At 48.8% G+C, this 13223-nt stretch overlaps 2 protein-coding genes across 2 annotated transcripts; both read right to left on the minus strand.

Moving 5' to 3' along the window:
- Positions 1-2788: 2788 nt before the first annotated feature.
- Positions 2789-5041, minus strand: LOC146758627 (olfactory receptor 14J1-like). Its single transcript, XM_085514891.1, has 2 exons — positions 4811-5041; positions 2789-3735 (listed from the first exon to the last, which is right to left on the minus strand). The coding sequence occupies exon 2, from the start codon at positions 3710-3712 to the stop codon at positions 2789-2791; it is 924 nt and encodes a 307-aa protein (XP_085371017.1). The 5' UTR covers positions 3713-3735; positions 4811-5041.
- Positions 5042-7754: 2713 nt separating this feature from the next.
- On the minus strand, positions 7755-13008 carry LOC146758628 (olfactory receptor 14C36-like). The gene is made up of 3 exons (XM_085514892.1): positions 12106-13008; positions 8821-8958; positions 7755-7874 (listed from the first exon to the last, which is right to left on the minus strand). Exons 1-3 carry the CDS (start codon positions 13006-13008, stop codon positions 7755-7757), a joined length of 1161 nt encoding a protein of 386 aa, XP_085371018.1.
- Between the last annotated feature and the right edge of the window lie 215 nt (positions 13009-13223).

Here is a 13223-nt window from a genome sequence, read left to right on the forward strand (position 1 = left end):
GGTTTCCACTGAACTCCCCTATTTCCTCCCTTAGCCTTCCCTTACCCATTCCAGGCCCCCTGTAGTCTCACAGACCCCCACAGTCCCTGACAGAACCACCATTTCCATCCCAGGACCCCCAGTACTGGAAAAGGTGTACAGCACGGACGTGGGGGAAAGTGCTGTGGGGGGCATTGTGGACATAGGTGCACAGGAATGCTGCATCTGAAGCATGGACTCAGATTGGAATGATCCAAACTTTTTATTACAAGTTCTCACATCACTTCTATACCTTCACAAGGATTCTTTTTCTGAGATTCCTGGAGAGCACAAATGGCAGCTTCTTGACCAAGCAATGGAGGAACCATGGAAGTGAGATGCTCTGATGTGCCGTGGGTCGGGTTCTCTGTGTGATTGCCATCCAACTGGGAAGCATCACCAACTCAACATGAGTGATCAAGTTTCAACTTTATTGTGACTCTCACACAGCTTATATAGTGCTCCTAATACGTGTGTCATTTGTCATTGTTGAGTAGCTTATAGTTGCCAGGTGGAACAGCCATATGAAGCTAGAGGGAATAGCCATATGAAGCAGTTATCAAGCAAGACCACTGTGTGGGCTACTGCGGTTAGGACACTCACCAGCTTCCTTAGACCAGCGGATACAAACTCCAGTTTTAGTTGTTTGCAGCTTGCTTCAAGGGCATTGTGTCCTTTGCTTAACCCCTAACACTTTCCCATGGTTATGCAGTCTGTACTGTGATACAGGCTATGCTCATACACATCTTCATGGCCACCCTGTTATTGCAGCCATTGTGCAACACTGCTAGATCTCATACTCAACAGCAAGGAAAGGCTGGTGGGGAATGTGAAGGTCAAGGGGGCACCGGGCCACGTGTGAAACACAAATGGATATCCCTCTTGGTTGTTTGTTTTTTTGTTTTGTTTTGTTTTGTTTTGTTTTGTTTTGTTTTTTGGGTTTTTTGTTTTTTGGGTGTTTTTTTTTTTGAGCTGAAAGTCTGCGCGATGTTCATTAATACCTATAAAAGTGAAACAAAGACAGAAATCAATGAATACATGTTAACCCTTCTCAACATGTGAAATTCTCATGAGTCCTACTCCATATTAAGTTGTAAATAAGACCTGATTCCCAGACCCTTGGCAGGGAGATCCTGTCCTTCATGTTTGCTCAGGATCCTTCCTGGGCAGTCAGTGAAGGTCTGTATGATGTCAAATCAAAGACACAGGGAGAGAAGATCCAACGGTCTGCATGGGGTGCAAGGACACTGTGAGGTTCTTGTCCCATGTGTGGCCTGACTCTCATTGCAGAATGTAGGATGTGAGAAGGGCCCTGTCTGAACAAGTAGTCAATCCCAATGAAACTCTGAACTTGATATCTTTTAGTTCCAGTGCCCTCCTTTGCACACACTCTCATAGTTTGTTGTCCTTTCTGCTCTGCAATGCCCAGAAGTGAAGCCAGTGCTCCATGTGAGGCTGCAGCAGTGCAGAGCAGAGAGGGATGATCCTTACTTTCACCCAGCTGGCAATACCTTGCTTGATGCAGTACAGGGGACCGCTGGCCTTCCTGGCTGCCTGGGCACCCTGCTGACTCACATTCAATTTGATGTTGACCAGGGCCCCAATCCTATTCAGTCAGATGGCTCTCCAGTGTCCCTTATCCACTCTGTGTTTATGTCACCCTGGCATTCACAAATGGGATGTCACACACCCCCAGAAGGAACAAAAGGAGCTTAGGGTTCTCATTTGATGATGCTGTATATAGATATAGATTCGATTGGAGTGCCCAGAGTTGTCTCTGATAAATTTAAGGTGAGAAATCCAATTGCTGCAGGGTTTGAATCACTGTTCTGGTGGGTGACAATTAACAGCAATGTAGATTGGATTAACTACATCTCTTACAAACAACAAAAGAGATAATCTGGTCTACAGGCAATATGGGAACATACTAAACTACTTCCTCAAGTATCGATAGATCAGACTTTATTTGGATTCACCTAACTGTGGGAAAAACTTACTGGTTGGCTACCGCATTTTGCATGGCTAAAGCAACTCTTTATTGCTTTGCACTATTGTAATCATCATGCTTGTTTTAATGTATGTTGAAATGAGGTGTGTATTACAGCAGTGTAAAACCTATGGGAATAGCTATGAAGAATACAAAAAGCACTAGCTAAGACAGAAAGTGGAGAGCGGAAGTTATTTGAAATCTTCCCTTTCCCAGATTGAAGTAATCTAGCAAAAGGGAAGATTGAGTTCAAACAAGGGGACAGTCTAAGGCTTAACTATTGCAGAGGGGCTTGGGTAAGCAGGATGTCAGGCCAGATAAGAAAAGAATATTTTGAAACTATATTGTCAGTGTTATGGGGAGCACTGGGCAAGGGACCAGCTGAAAACTCTTGCAGGCTGAAGTCACCACACAGTTTGATGAACAGCCGTGTGCTTCCTGCTGGACTGTGGGTTTCTGAGAACATCCGACCCTGACAGCTCCAGAAATGTCTCACAAGAAGGTTGACAGAGTCACCTCATGACCTTTATTATGTTATGGTTCACAGAGAGCCTGTTTCACTATATACAGTGTGTCTGAAGCACACAGCAAAGGTACAAGCTGAATAGGAATTGAGTTGAGTAATGACTTTGTAATGAAAAGCATTACAGAATTATTTTTTAAATCATAAGAATAAATTACACAGATAAAATGGAACAAAACAAACAAGAAAAGAGATCTAGATTCAGTAAAAAGGATGCAATACATGTAATGAATTCTAAAAGATGGGCAGTCCAATATTTGTTAAACATATTTGGTCATCACTTTCCTCACTGCATCCTTGACTTCCCGGTTCCTCATGCTGTAGATGAGGGGGTTCACTGCTGGAGGAACCACCGAGTACAGAAGTGCCAACATCAGGTCCATGGATGGGGAGGAGACGGAGGAGGGCTTCAGGAGGGCATAAAAGCCAGTGCTGAGAAAGAGGGAGTCCACGGCCAGGTGAGGGAGGCACGTGGAGAAGACTTTGTGCCGTCCTTGCTCAGAGGGCATCCTCAGCACGGCCATGAAGATCTGCACATAGGACACAACAATGAAAACAAAGCACGCAAAGACTAAACTGAAACTAAAACTGAGAAACACAACTTCCCTGAGGTAGGAGGCTGAACAGGAGAGCTTGATAATCTGGGGAATTTCACAGAAAAACTGGTTCACAACATTCCCTTTGCAGAGAGGCAATGAAAAAGTACTGGCAGTGTGCAGCAGGGAATGGAGAACACCAGTGCCCCAGGCAGCTGCTGCCATGGTGGCACAAGCTCTGCTGTCCATCAAGGTCCTGTAGTGCAAGGGCTTGCAGATGGCAACATAGCGGTCATAGGACATGATGGTGAGAAGGGAATACTCTGCTGAGATAAAGAAGACAAAGAAAAAGATCTGTGCAACACATCCTGTGTAGGAGATGGCCCTGGTGTCCCAGAGGGCACTCGCCATGGCTTTGGGGAGAGTGGTGGAGATGCAGCCCAGGTCGAGGAGGGCCAGGTTGAGGAGGAAGAAGTACATGGGGGAGCGCAGGCGGCGGTCGCAGGCTACGGCTGTGCTGATGAGGCCATTGCCCAGGAGGGCAGCCATGTAGATGCCCAGGAAGAGCCAGAAGTGCAGAAGTTGCAGCTGCCTCATGTCTGCCAATGCCAGGAGGAAGAACTCACTGTTGGAGCTGATGTTGGGCATCTGTTGTCCCTGGGCTTGGAGTCCTGTTCAGAGTGCAGAAGATAATGACAAGTCCAGATCATTCTCAGACACACTCCTGTTCACAAAACAAGCAATTAATTGACAAAAACTTCTCAGAACTCTGACAGCCACTTTAAGATTTCTGCCTCCAATCCTTTTTTGCCTTAGAGAAGGAAATTGAAACCCCCTTACTTGGCTCTTCTCGTTTGATGTAGGAAAATGTTCACTTAACTCCAGAACTTGTATTTATTTTCATTAGTTTAACCATCCCTTAAGTAGTAGGAGATTGGGAAGCTCTTACTTTCTTCTCATTTCCTAATCATATCCCAGCCTCTTGGATATTTTCCTCTTTACTGCAGCTGCTCTTTGGGACCCCAGCCCCAGCATCTGTGCAATTCAAATCATCTAAGACAAATCAGCCTGTTTGCAGGACAACTGAACTATTAATGCCTGCACAAAACAACTATAACGTAAGTTGACTATATACTTTTAGGTACATGAGGCTGAAAGCATAACCTGTGGGACTGTTTACAAAACAGCTAACTGATTGGAGAAATATTGGGGAGTCTCAGAGCTGTGTTCAGAGTTGACAGCCCCTTTTATATTTCTGCCTCCAATCTTCCCTCAGAATAGGAAATGGAAAATCTCTGCCTTGGCTCTCCTCTTGCAAAGTTCCCTCAGAAACATTCTGCTGTGCAGTGGAGCAGTGATCCCCCTGCCCCAGGCAGCAGCTGTGGCAGCACAAGCCCTGCTGGGGGGCTCTTTCCCCCCACACGTATCCCCACAGCACCCTTGGCTGGCTTAGTGCTGGGCCTGGCAGGCAGCAGAGTCCCATACCAGGACACAGCCCCTGGATCACAGCAGGGACAGCCCTGGGCACCCACCTGCAGCCACGTTTGCACAGCTTGCAGCTGTGCTGGGACACGCAACCCTCAGGGCTGTGCTTTCATAGTGCAGCATGGAAACCCTCAGCTAAAGCAGAAATCTTTTTCCACAGGAAAGGAGCATGCAGTGCCTGCAGCCTGATCTGCTATTGGATGTCTCAGTTTTAGTTAACCCTATAGGAACAGCAGCTGAATGGTCTGCAGTGAGACTTACCATGTCAAGGCATGAGAGCAATGCTCCTGTTGCGAGCTTACAGTCTGCTCACACTGTACTCATCTTCTCTCCCCTTTCTCACTGCTACTTCTGTCAGATGCAGGCTGTGCTGTGCACAAGAGATGCTCCTGGGCACAGCTGTCTCTCTGCAGCGCTGCTCACTTGTATGAGCTCCCTGTGTCCCATGAGCCCGGCCCAGCTCATCAGCAGAGGATGTCATTGTTATCCTTCCCACTTGCCTCCCCTGAGATGTCCCTGGGTCCTCATGGTCAACAGCTCCTGAAAGACAACGTCATCATGACCAGATTTCAATTCCAGATATGTGTTGAGACCTCCCAGGGAGTGTTTGCTGAAGCAAAAAGGGCAAGGGAATCATAGAATCATAGAATCACTAAGGTTGTAAAAGACCTGTAAGATCACCCAGTCCAACTGTTCACCTGTTACCTACAGCTTCCATTAAACCATGTCCCTCAACACAAAATCCAATCCTTTCTTGAGCACCCCCCCGGGGCCGGTAATTCTACCACCTCCCTGGGCAGTCCATTCCAGTGCCTGACCACCCTTTCTGAGAAGTAATATTTCCTACTGTCCAGCCAGAATCTCCCCTGCCGCACCTTGAAATCATTCCCTCTAATCCTATAGCTAATGACACGAGAGGTCGTCCCAGAGCTCACTACAACCTCCCATCAAGAAATTATAGAGAGCAATAACGTCTCCCCTAAGCCTCCTCTTCTCCAGACTGAACATTCCCAGCCCCATCAGCCTCTCCTCATATGACTCCTCACCAGCATTGTTGCCCTCCTTTGAACATGTTCCAGGGCCTCAGTGTCTTTCTTGCAGTGAGGGGCCCAAAACTGGACACAGAACTCGAGGTGCGGCCTCACCAGTGCTGAGTACAGGGGAACAATCACCTCTGCTCCTGCTGGCAACCCTGTTTCTGATGCAAGGCAGGATGCCGTTGGCCTTCTTGGCCACCTGGGCACACTGTCGGCTCATGTTCAGCTGAGCATCAATCAATACCCACAGGTCCGTTTCCTCTACACAGTCTTCCAGCCACTTCACCCCAAGCCTGCGTAGCGTCACCCGGAGTTGTTGCAGCTGAAAAGAAGGATACGGCATTTGGTCTCAGTTAACCTCATTGAAGTGGCTTCAGCCCAGCTCTCCAGCCTGTCCAGATCCCTCAGTAGGGCCTTGCTAACTCCAGGCAGATCCACACTCCCAGCCAATTTGGTGTAGTCTGCAAACTTACAAAGGATGCACTCAATGTCCTCATCCAGGTCATCAATAAAGATATTGTAGAGGACAGGCCCCAGCACAGACCCCTGGGGAACACCAGGTAGGCACACAGGTAGGCATCCAGGCGGGTCTTGAATATCTCCAGAGAAGGAGACTTCCCAACCCCTTGGGCAGCCTGTTCCAGTGCTCTGTCACCCTCACTGGAAAGAAGTTCTTGCACACATTCATGCAGAACTTCCTATGCTCCTCTTTCTGTTTTTTCCCCTTGTCTTGTCTACACACACTACTGAAAAGAACCTGGTCTCTCCACTTTGACTCCACACCTCAGATATGAGCACTGACATGAGAGCAACCCCCTGCACCTTTCCCCTGCCAGCAGAGCAGAGCAGAGCAGAGACACAGTCCTCGTGTATCATGTAGTGTTATTCTGCTTGCCAACAGAAGAGGCCAGTCTTTATCTTCCATCTGTGGCATACTCCAGAGTTCAAGGCATTGCAAAGCTGTGGCACATCTACGTTCTTGTAATGATGACACTTTGGTATGATCTGGGCTTGCATTTCAATTGCATCTAAATAAATCTAGGGTCATACCAGTTGACGGGAAGCTGGCAAATGTTGTCTCATTGTAAGGAAGAGCAAGAAAGATGACAGGGGCAATTATGGACCTGTCAGTCTCACTCCAGTGCCTGGTAAAATTATGGAGAAAATGATGGTGGCAGTTATGGAAAAACAGCTGAAAGACAATTTTGTCATTGGTCACAGCCAGCACAATATTCCCAGGGGAATGTCCTATTCAATTTCAGGTCCTTTTATGACACCTATATCCATTTAGCTGAACAAGGGAAGCCAGCTGATGTTATCTTTGAGGATTTCATTAGAGCTTTTGATACTGTTTCTCACAGCGCCCTTCTGGACAGAATGTCCTGCATCTGGCTGGACAGAAACAGAACGTGGTGGGTGAGCTGTTGGCCAGTAGGTTAGGCCCAAAGGATTACAGTCAATGGGTTTTAGGGCCAGTTGTCTTTCATGTTTTTGCGGATGACTTGCACACAGGACTAGAAGATGTTTTCAGCAAGTTTGCTTATGATACCAGATGAGCAGGTGCTGCTGCCTCCACTGTGGCTGGAGAGGACTTGCAGAGAGATGTGGACAAGTCAGAGAACTGGGTACCTGTTGGCACTAAGCACCAAGTGCACAAAGCATAACAAGAACAAGTGCCTGATTGTGCACCTGGGTAGAGGCAACCCTGGACATAAACACAGACTGGATATGGGACACTGGAGCGCCATCTGACTGAATAGGATTGGGGGTCCTGGTCAACATCAAATTGAACGTGAGTCAGCAGGGTGCCCAGGCAGCCAGGAAGGCCAGCGGTCCCCTGTAGCGCATCAAGCAAGGTATTGCCAGCTGGGTGAAAGTAAGGATCGTCCCTCTCTGCTCTGCACTGCTGCAGCCTCACGTGGAGCACTGGCTTCACTTCTGAGCATTGCAGAGCAGAAAGGACAACAAACTATGGCAGTGTGTGCAAAGGAGGGCACTGGAACTGAGAGTTCTCAAGTTCAGAGTTTCATTGGGATTGACTGCTTTTTCAGACTGGGCCATTCTCACATCCCACATTCTGCAATGAGACTCAGGGCACACATGGGACAAGAACCTCACAGTATCCTTGCACCCCATGCAGAGCCTGGGATCTTCTCTCCTTGTGTCTTTTATTTGACATCATACAGACCTCCATCCACTGCCCAGGAAGGGTCCTGAGCTAACATGAAGGACAGGATCTCCCTGCCAAGGGTCTGGGAATCAGGACTTAGCCTGCCTGTTTCGTAAGGCTAAGGAGGGGTTTTTCAAAATCAGAGCCACCATGCCAGTGCCTTTGCATGCCTGTAGTCATACCTTCCAGTTGTCTTCTCTAACAAGTCCCCTGGGAAGCTCACTTTGTAACAGCCCTCAGTGGACCCATTAATACTCCTAGAAACTTCACTGTTACTTCTGACTTTGTCTTGTTGAGCACTTTGTGCAAACTTCTCTCTGCACTGGAGGTTGATGGACTCAGCAGCAAATGCACCCTGGGGCCCATTATAACTTAAAGAGCCTCTTGTGCCTTGTGCCCTCCTGCCATCTTCTGCAGGTTTTCAGAACTTGTTCATCAAAATGGAGAGGTATGTGAAGAGAGCTTAAAGAGCCAGAGTCCAGCAGACAATTATTGTCTATTTATTTATAGTTGGGTTTTTTAGAAGACATCAAATCAGCACTGTGCAACTGATATCAAACCAGGATGTACCCAAAAATTCCATTCTGTTACTGCATGGACAAATGTCCTTCTCAACCTCCCCACCCCATATCTACTCACATTGCCCCCATGGGACTTGCATCACTTTTCCTCATATCACTCTTCTCCTCTGCAGTCACCCGCTCAGTGTTAAACCTGTTTTGCACCAACTCCCACAGGTTTTCCTCAGGGATACAGCTGCACGTGGGCAAGGAAAGAATTCTCTTTTTTTTTTGGCCAGCGAGCAGAAGGAAAGGTGATGCAATTGAATGAACAGTAAAATACAGTGATAAATTGCTTGCCATGTCCTGGCTGCATCTCATGGGTTTTGTCTTTCAGAGGAAATATTTGTACAAGGAATGAGTTAGATGCCAGGCTGTAGTAACACGGCATTGGGACTGGCACCACTCTCTGTCTCCCTGTACCTGAAGGCTGGACATCAGCGGGTTGCAAGTGCCATTAAAATGTCAGCTCCATCATTGCACTCACATAACCATCCCCTTCACCATCTGGAACAGACACAGACAGCCATGCCCTTGCACATGAACTGTTCCTATCAAAACAGGGAAGTCCTTGGCTGTCTTAGGATGTGAGAAAAAGAGGAAGAGCTTAAAAGCCGTCAAAACAGGTGACCAAGGCACCAACTATGGAAGCTCAACACACCTTCTAGGTTAAGAAGCAGAAAGAGGAATAATGCACCTGGCTGCTGGTACGAGCTGCGCTGCATCTCTTGCTGCCACCCTTGGCTTGTCGTCATGCTGCCCATCCGCAGCACGCTTTGACAGGCTGCAGCCTTACAGGAAAGAACAGAGAGCAAAGAGCTCTGCTTGCATTCCCTGTCAGCACACAGAGATGAGCCGTACAGCCCGTGCTCTCAGCACACACATCTCTTCTCTTACCAGATGCTTGCATTCCTGCACAGTGCTGCTCAAAGCCCTCCTCCAGCTCTCCCTTCACTATGTAATCCACAGCTCTAGGCTGTTTGATGCCTGGACCATCATCAGGACCTGCAGAACAAACCTTGGGCTTCAGAGCTTGGAGGAGACAAGCGCTATGTCTAGGAATATTCACCATCTGAAGCACTTCAATAAATGACCTCTTGAAAGCCCTGGATCTTTGTGACACATCAGGAGATGCTGAACTCAACCCACAGCCCTCTCCACAATGGAAGAGCTCTTCCCAACTGGCTGGAGGGGAAGCAAAGACCGTCTCAAGACCTCCAGTCCAGCTTCAAGGCCTTCAGGCTTCTTGGGCTGTAGGTGTCCAGACCACTAGGTTCAAGGACGACTCCTAGGTCTTCTTGGCCTCTGCTCTTCTAGACTCCCTCTTTCTTGGCCTCCATGCCTTAGCTTGGCCTCAGGACTACTAAAGCTGCAAGGCCTCTTGGCCAGGCTTTCGGCCTCCCTCCACGCTGTTTTACCTGAAAGTCTCTTAGCCTCCTTGGCAACTTCTAGGCCTTTAGGCTTCCTTCTATGCCTCTAGGATACCTGTGCCCCCAAGTGTGCTCTCCATCACACCTCTAAGCCTTCCTTTGTGCCTTAAATACTCAGGGACTTATGGTCTCTTTTTTGGCCACCCACTGTGCATCAGGCCCTCAAAACCTCAGGGCTTCCAGTCCAGCCCATTGGTACCTCGACTCAGCTGGTTCTGCTGCAGGCAGTACTTCCTATGCTTGCCCAGCCTAAAGCCAGCACAGAATGTTAGTGGCCGCTGCTGGTCAGATACAAGTGCTGGTGGAGAATCAGAGCAAAGCACAGCCTGAATAGATCCCATAGATCCCATAGCCCCATAGAACCCACTGACACCATAACCCCAATGCCCCCATTGACCCCATAGCCCTATGACAATACCTTGTACTGAGGAAAGGCTGAGATGCACCACATCCTCACCTGCAGCCTTCTTAGAAGGGGAGGTTCAGCAGCCGCTCCACTCGTCAGCAAGTCCTCCAGAAACCTCCTTCTTTCTTCCTGAGCAGCAGACTGGATGCTGAAACCTTCTCATAAGTCAATATTAAACAGCACCTGGACCTGAAGCCCCAGGAGAAAACACAGTTCAGATCCAAGACCACAAAACAGTCATATTCTAGTCCAGTACAATTCAAGTTCTGATTTAAATTTCAGGACTAGCATTTCACCCACCCTGCTATGGAAGGGGAACAGGGAGGGGAAAGGAGAGGGGAAAGCAAGGGAGAGCCTTCTAGCCGCACATGCCCCTATAACCCATTCTATAGCCCCATATCACCCTATAGCCTTATACATCCCAAATAGCCTTGTATCCCACTAGAATCCTCCTACTGCCCACCCACAGCCCCCTAGAGACACATGTCCCCCATAATCCTGCTATAGCCCTCCCAGAGCACCCTATGGGACTCTTGTAGAACCTCCACCACAGCCCTACATAACACTGCAGCCCCTAAGCTCCCTAGAGCTCTATGATCCCCTGTAGACCCCTCAGCCCAGCATAAGCCCTGTATCCCCTCCGCAGTCATATATATTCTCCCCAGAGTCCCCACTGTCCCATATACCCCAATACCACTTCAGAAGTCCCTGACAACTTTCTATAACTCCATACCCCTCCTATGGCCACTAGGAAGCTCCCCATAGCCTCACATACACCTACATCTACCCCTGCAGTCGCCCTAGCACCCTACAGCCCCATATCCTCCAAGAAACCCTGCACAGCCTAATATACCTCTATAGCCCCCCAAATGCTCCCTATAGCCCCAGATCTCTCCCGATAGCCCCTCCACACCTCCACATCCCTCTACATTGCCACAACAGCTATCTACAACCCATATCCCCCCACAGCCCCCACGTTCCCCTCACAGCCACCCATTCCTTATATCCCTTGGTATCCCCCTTCAGCCCACTACAACCCCATATCCCCCACTATTCACCCCTAGATTCATCCCACTGCCACCCACAGCTCCATACTACCCTATTCCCTCCCTACAGCTGCTGTGCGGCTTCAGCAGAATGAGGGGAGAGCCGGGCAGCCCCGAGAAGGAAGATGGCGGCCGCTTGCAAGTGCGGAAACTCAGCAAATTGGAGTTGGCGGCGCTGCCGCTGACCAATGAGATGGCGACATGGGGCCGGAACTGCCGCGGACCAATGAGCGGCTGAGGACGGGGCAGAGCTGCCACTTGCCAATGAGAGGCTGGGGGCCGGGCAGAGCTACCACTGGCCAATGAGAGATCTGTGGAGATTTCCCTCTCCACAGACCATCCTGGAGGCAGTGACCACGTCTGTGTAGAAATTGGAAGAAGCCCGGGAGGAAGCTTGGGAACTTCTGACATGATAACACACATCCAAGAATTTGTTGTGTGCAGGGTCTCACAGGGAATGAGAAAGAGGGGTCTTGACAACCAACATTTAAACCAGCTGCTGCTGCTGGCCACTGCTGCTGATGAACAGTTCTCTGCTTTCAGGTGTACTGTGGGTTTCTGAGAACATCTGACCCCGACAGCTCCTGAAATGTCTCACAAGAAGGTTGACAGACAGAGTCACTGCATGACCTTTATTATGTTATGGTTCACAGAGAGCCTGTTTCACTATATACAGCATGTCTGGGCTAAACTACAAAGGTACAAGGTGAACAGGAATTGGTTTCAATAATGACTTAGTAGTGAGAAACAATACAATATTTTTAAAAAAAGAATAAGAATAAATTACACATATAAAATAGCACAAAATAAACAAGAAAAGAACTTGATTCAGTAAAAAGCTGCCTTACAAGCCATGAATTCCAAAAGATGGGCAGTTCACTGGTTTTGAAACACATTTGGTCATCACTTTCCTCACTGCATCCTTGACTTCCCGGTTCCTCATGCTGTAGATGAGGGGGTTCACTGCTGGAGGCACCACTGAGTACAGAAGTGCCAACATCAGGTCCATGGATGGGGAGGAGACAGAGGAAGGCTTCAGGTAGGCAAAAAAGGCAGTGCTGAGAAAGAGGGAGACCACGGCCAGGTGAGGGAGGCACGTGGAGAAGGCTTTGTACCGTCTCTGCTCAGAGGGCATCCTCAGCACAGCCATGAAGATCTGCACATAGGAAACCACAATGAAAACAAAGCACCCAAAGTATAAACTGACACTAAAAATGAGAAGCACAACTTCCCTGTGGTAGGAGCTTGAGCAGGAGAGCTTGAGGATCTGGGGGATTTCACAGAAAAACTGGTTCACAACATTGCCTTGGCAGAGAGGCACTGAAAACGTACTGGCAGTGTGCAGCAGGGAATAGAGAGCTCCAGTGCCCCAGGCAGCTGCTGCCATGGTGGCACAAGCTCTGCTGTCCATCAAGGTCCCATAGTGCAGGGGCTTGCAGATGGCAACGTAGCGGTCATAGGACATGATGGTGAGATGGAAATACTCTGCTGAGATGAAGAAGAGAAAGAAAAAGAGCTGTGCAGCACATCCTGTGTAGGAGATGGCCCTGGTGTCCCAGAGGGTGTTGGCCATGGCCTTGGGGAGAGTGGTGGAGATGCATCCCAGGTCGAGGAGGGCCAGGTTGAGGAGGAAGAAGTACATGGGGGTGTGCAGTCGCTGGTCGCAGGCTACGGCTGTGCTGATGAGGCCATTGCCCAGGAGGGCAGCCAGGTAGATGCCCAGCAAGATCCAGAAGTGCAGGAGCTGCAGCTGCCGCGTGTCTGCCAACGGCAGGAGGAGGAACTCGCTGATGGAGCTGCTGTTGGGCATCTGCTGTTCTGGGCTTGGAGTCCTGTTCAGGGTGCAGAAGATAATGAGAAATTCAGACGATTCTCAGAGACACTCCTTCTGCTATGCTACAAATTTTTCCATTCCCTCTCAAAAATGATCATTTAACACCATAACTTGAATTTATTTCCATGAACTTCACCATCCCTTAAGGAGAAGAAAATTAGGGAGCTCTTTCTCTCTTCTCATTTCCTAGT

The sequence above is a fragment of the Coturnix japonica genome, chromosome 13, assembly GCF_054131305.1.
Source record: "Coturnix japonica strain WE chromosome 13, WE-NBRP24, whole genome shotgun sequence".
NCBI lineage: Eukaryota > Metazoa > Chordata > Aves > Galliformes > Phasianidae > Coturnix > Coturnix japonica.

Coding starts and splice junctions, on each gene's coding strand:
- LOC146758627 (XM_085514891.1), bottom strand. CDS start 3,712: ATGCCCAACATCAGCTCCAACAGTGAGTTCTTCCTCCTGGCATTGGCA.
- LOC146758628 (XM_085514892.1), bottom strand. CDS start 13,008: ATGCCCAACAGCAGCTCCATCAGCGAGTTCCTCCTCCTGCCGTTGGCA. Junction 8,959..12,105: donor TCAAGGATGCAGTGAGGAAA/GTGATGACCAAA, acceptor GAGCTTCCATAG/TTGGTGCCTTGGTCACCTGT. Junction 7,875..8,820: donor GTCTGTGTCTGTTCCAGATG/GTGAAGGGGATG, acceptor ACCCCTCCTTAG/CCTTACGAAACAGGCAGGCT.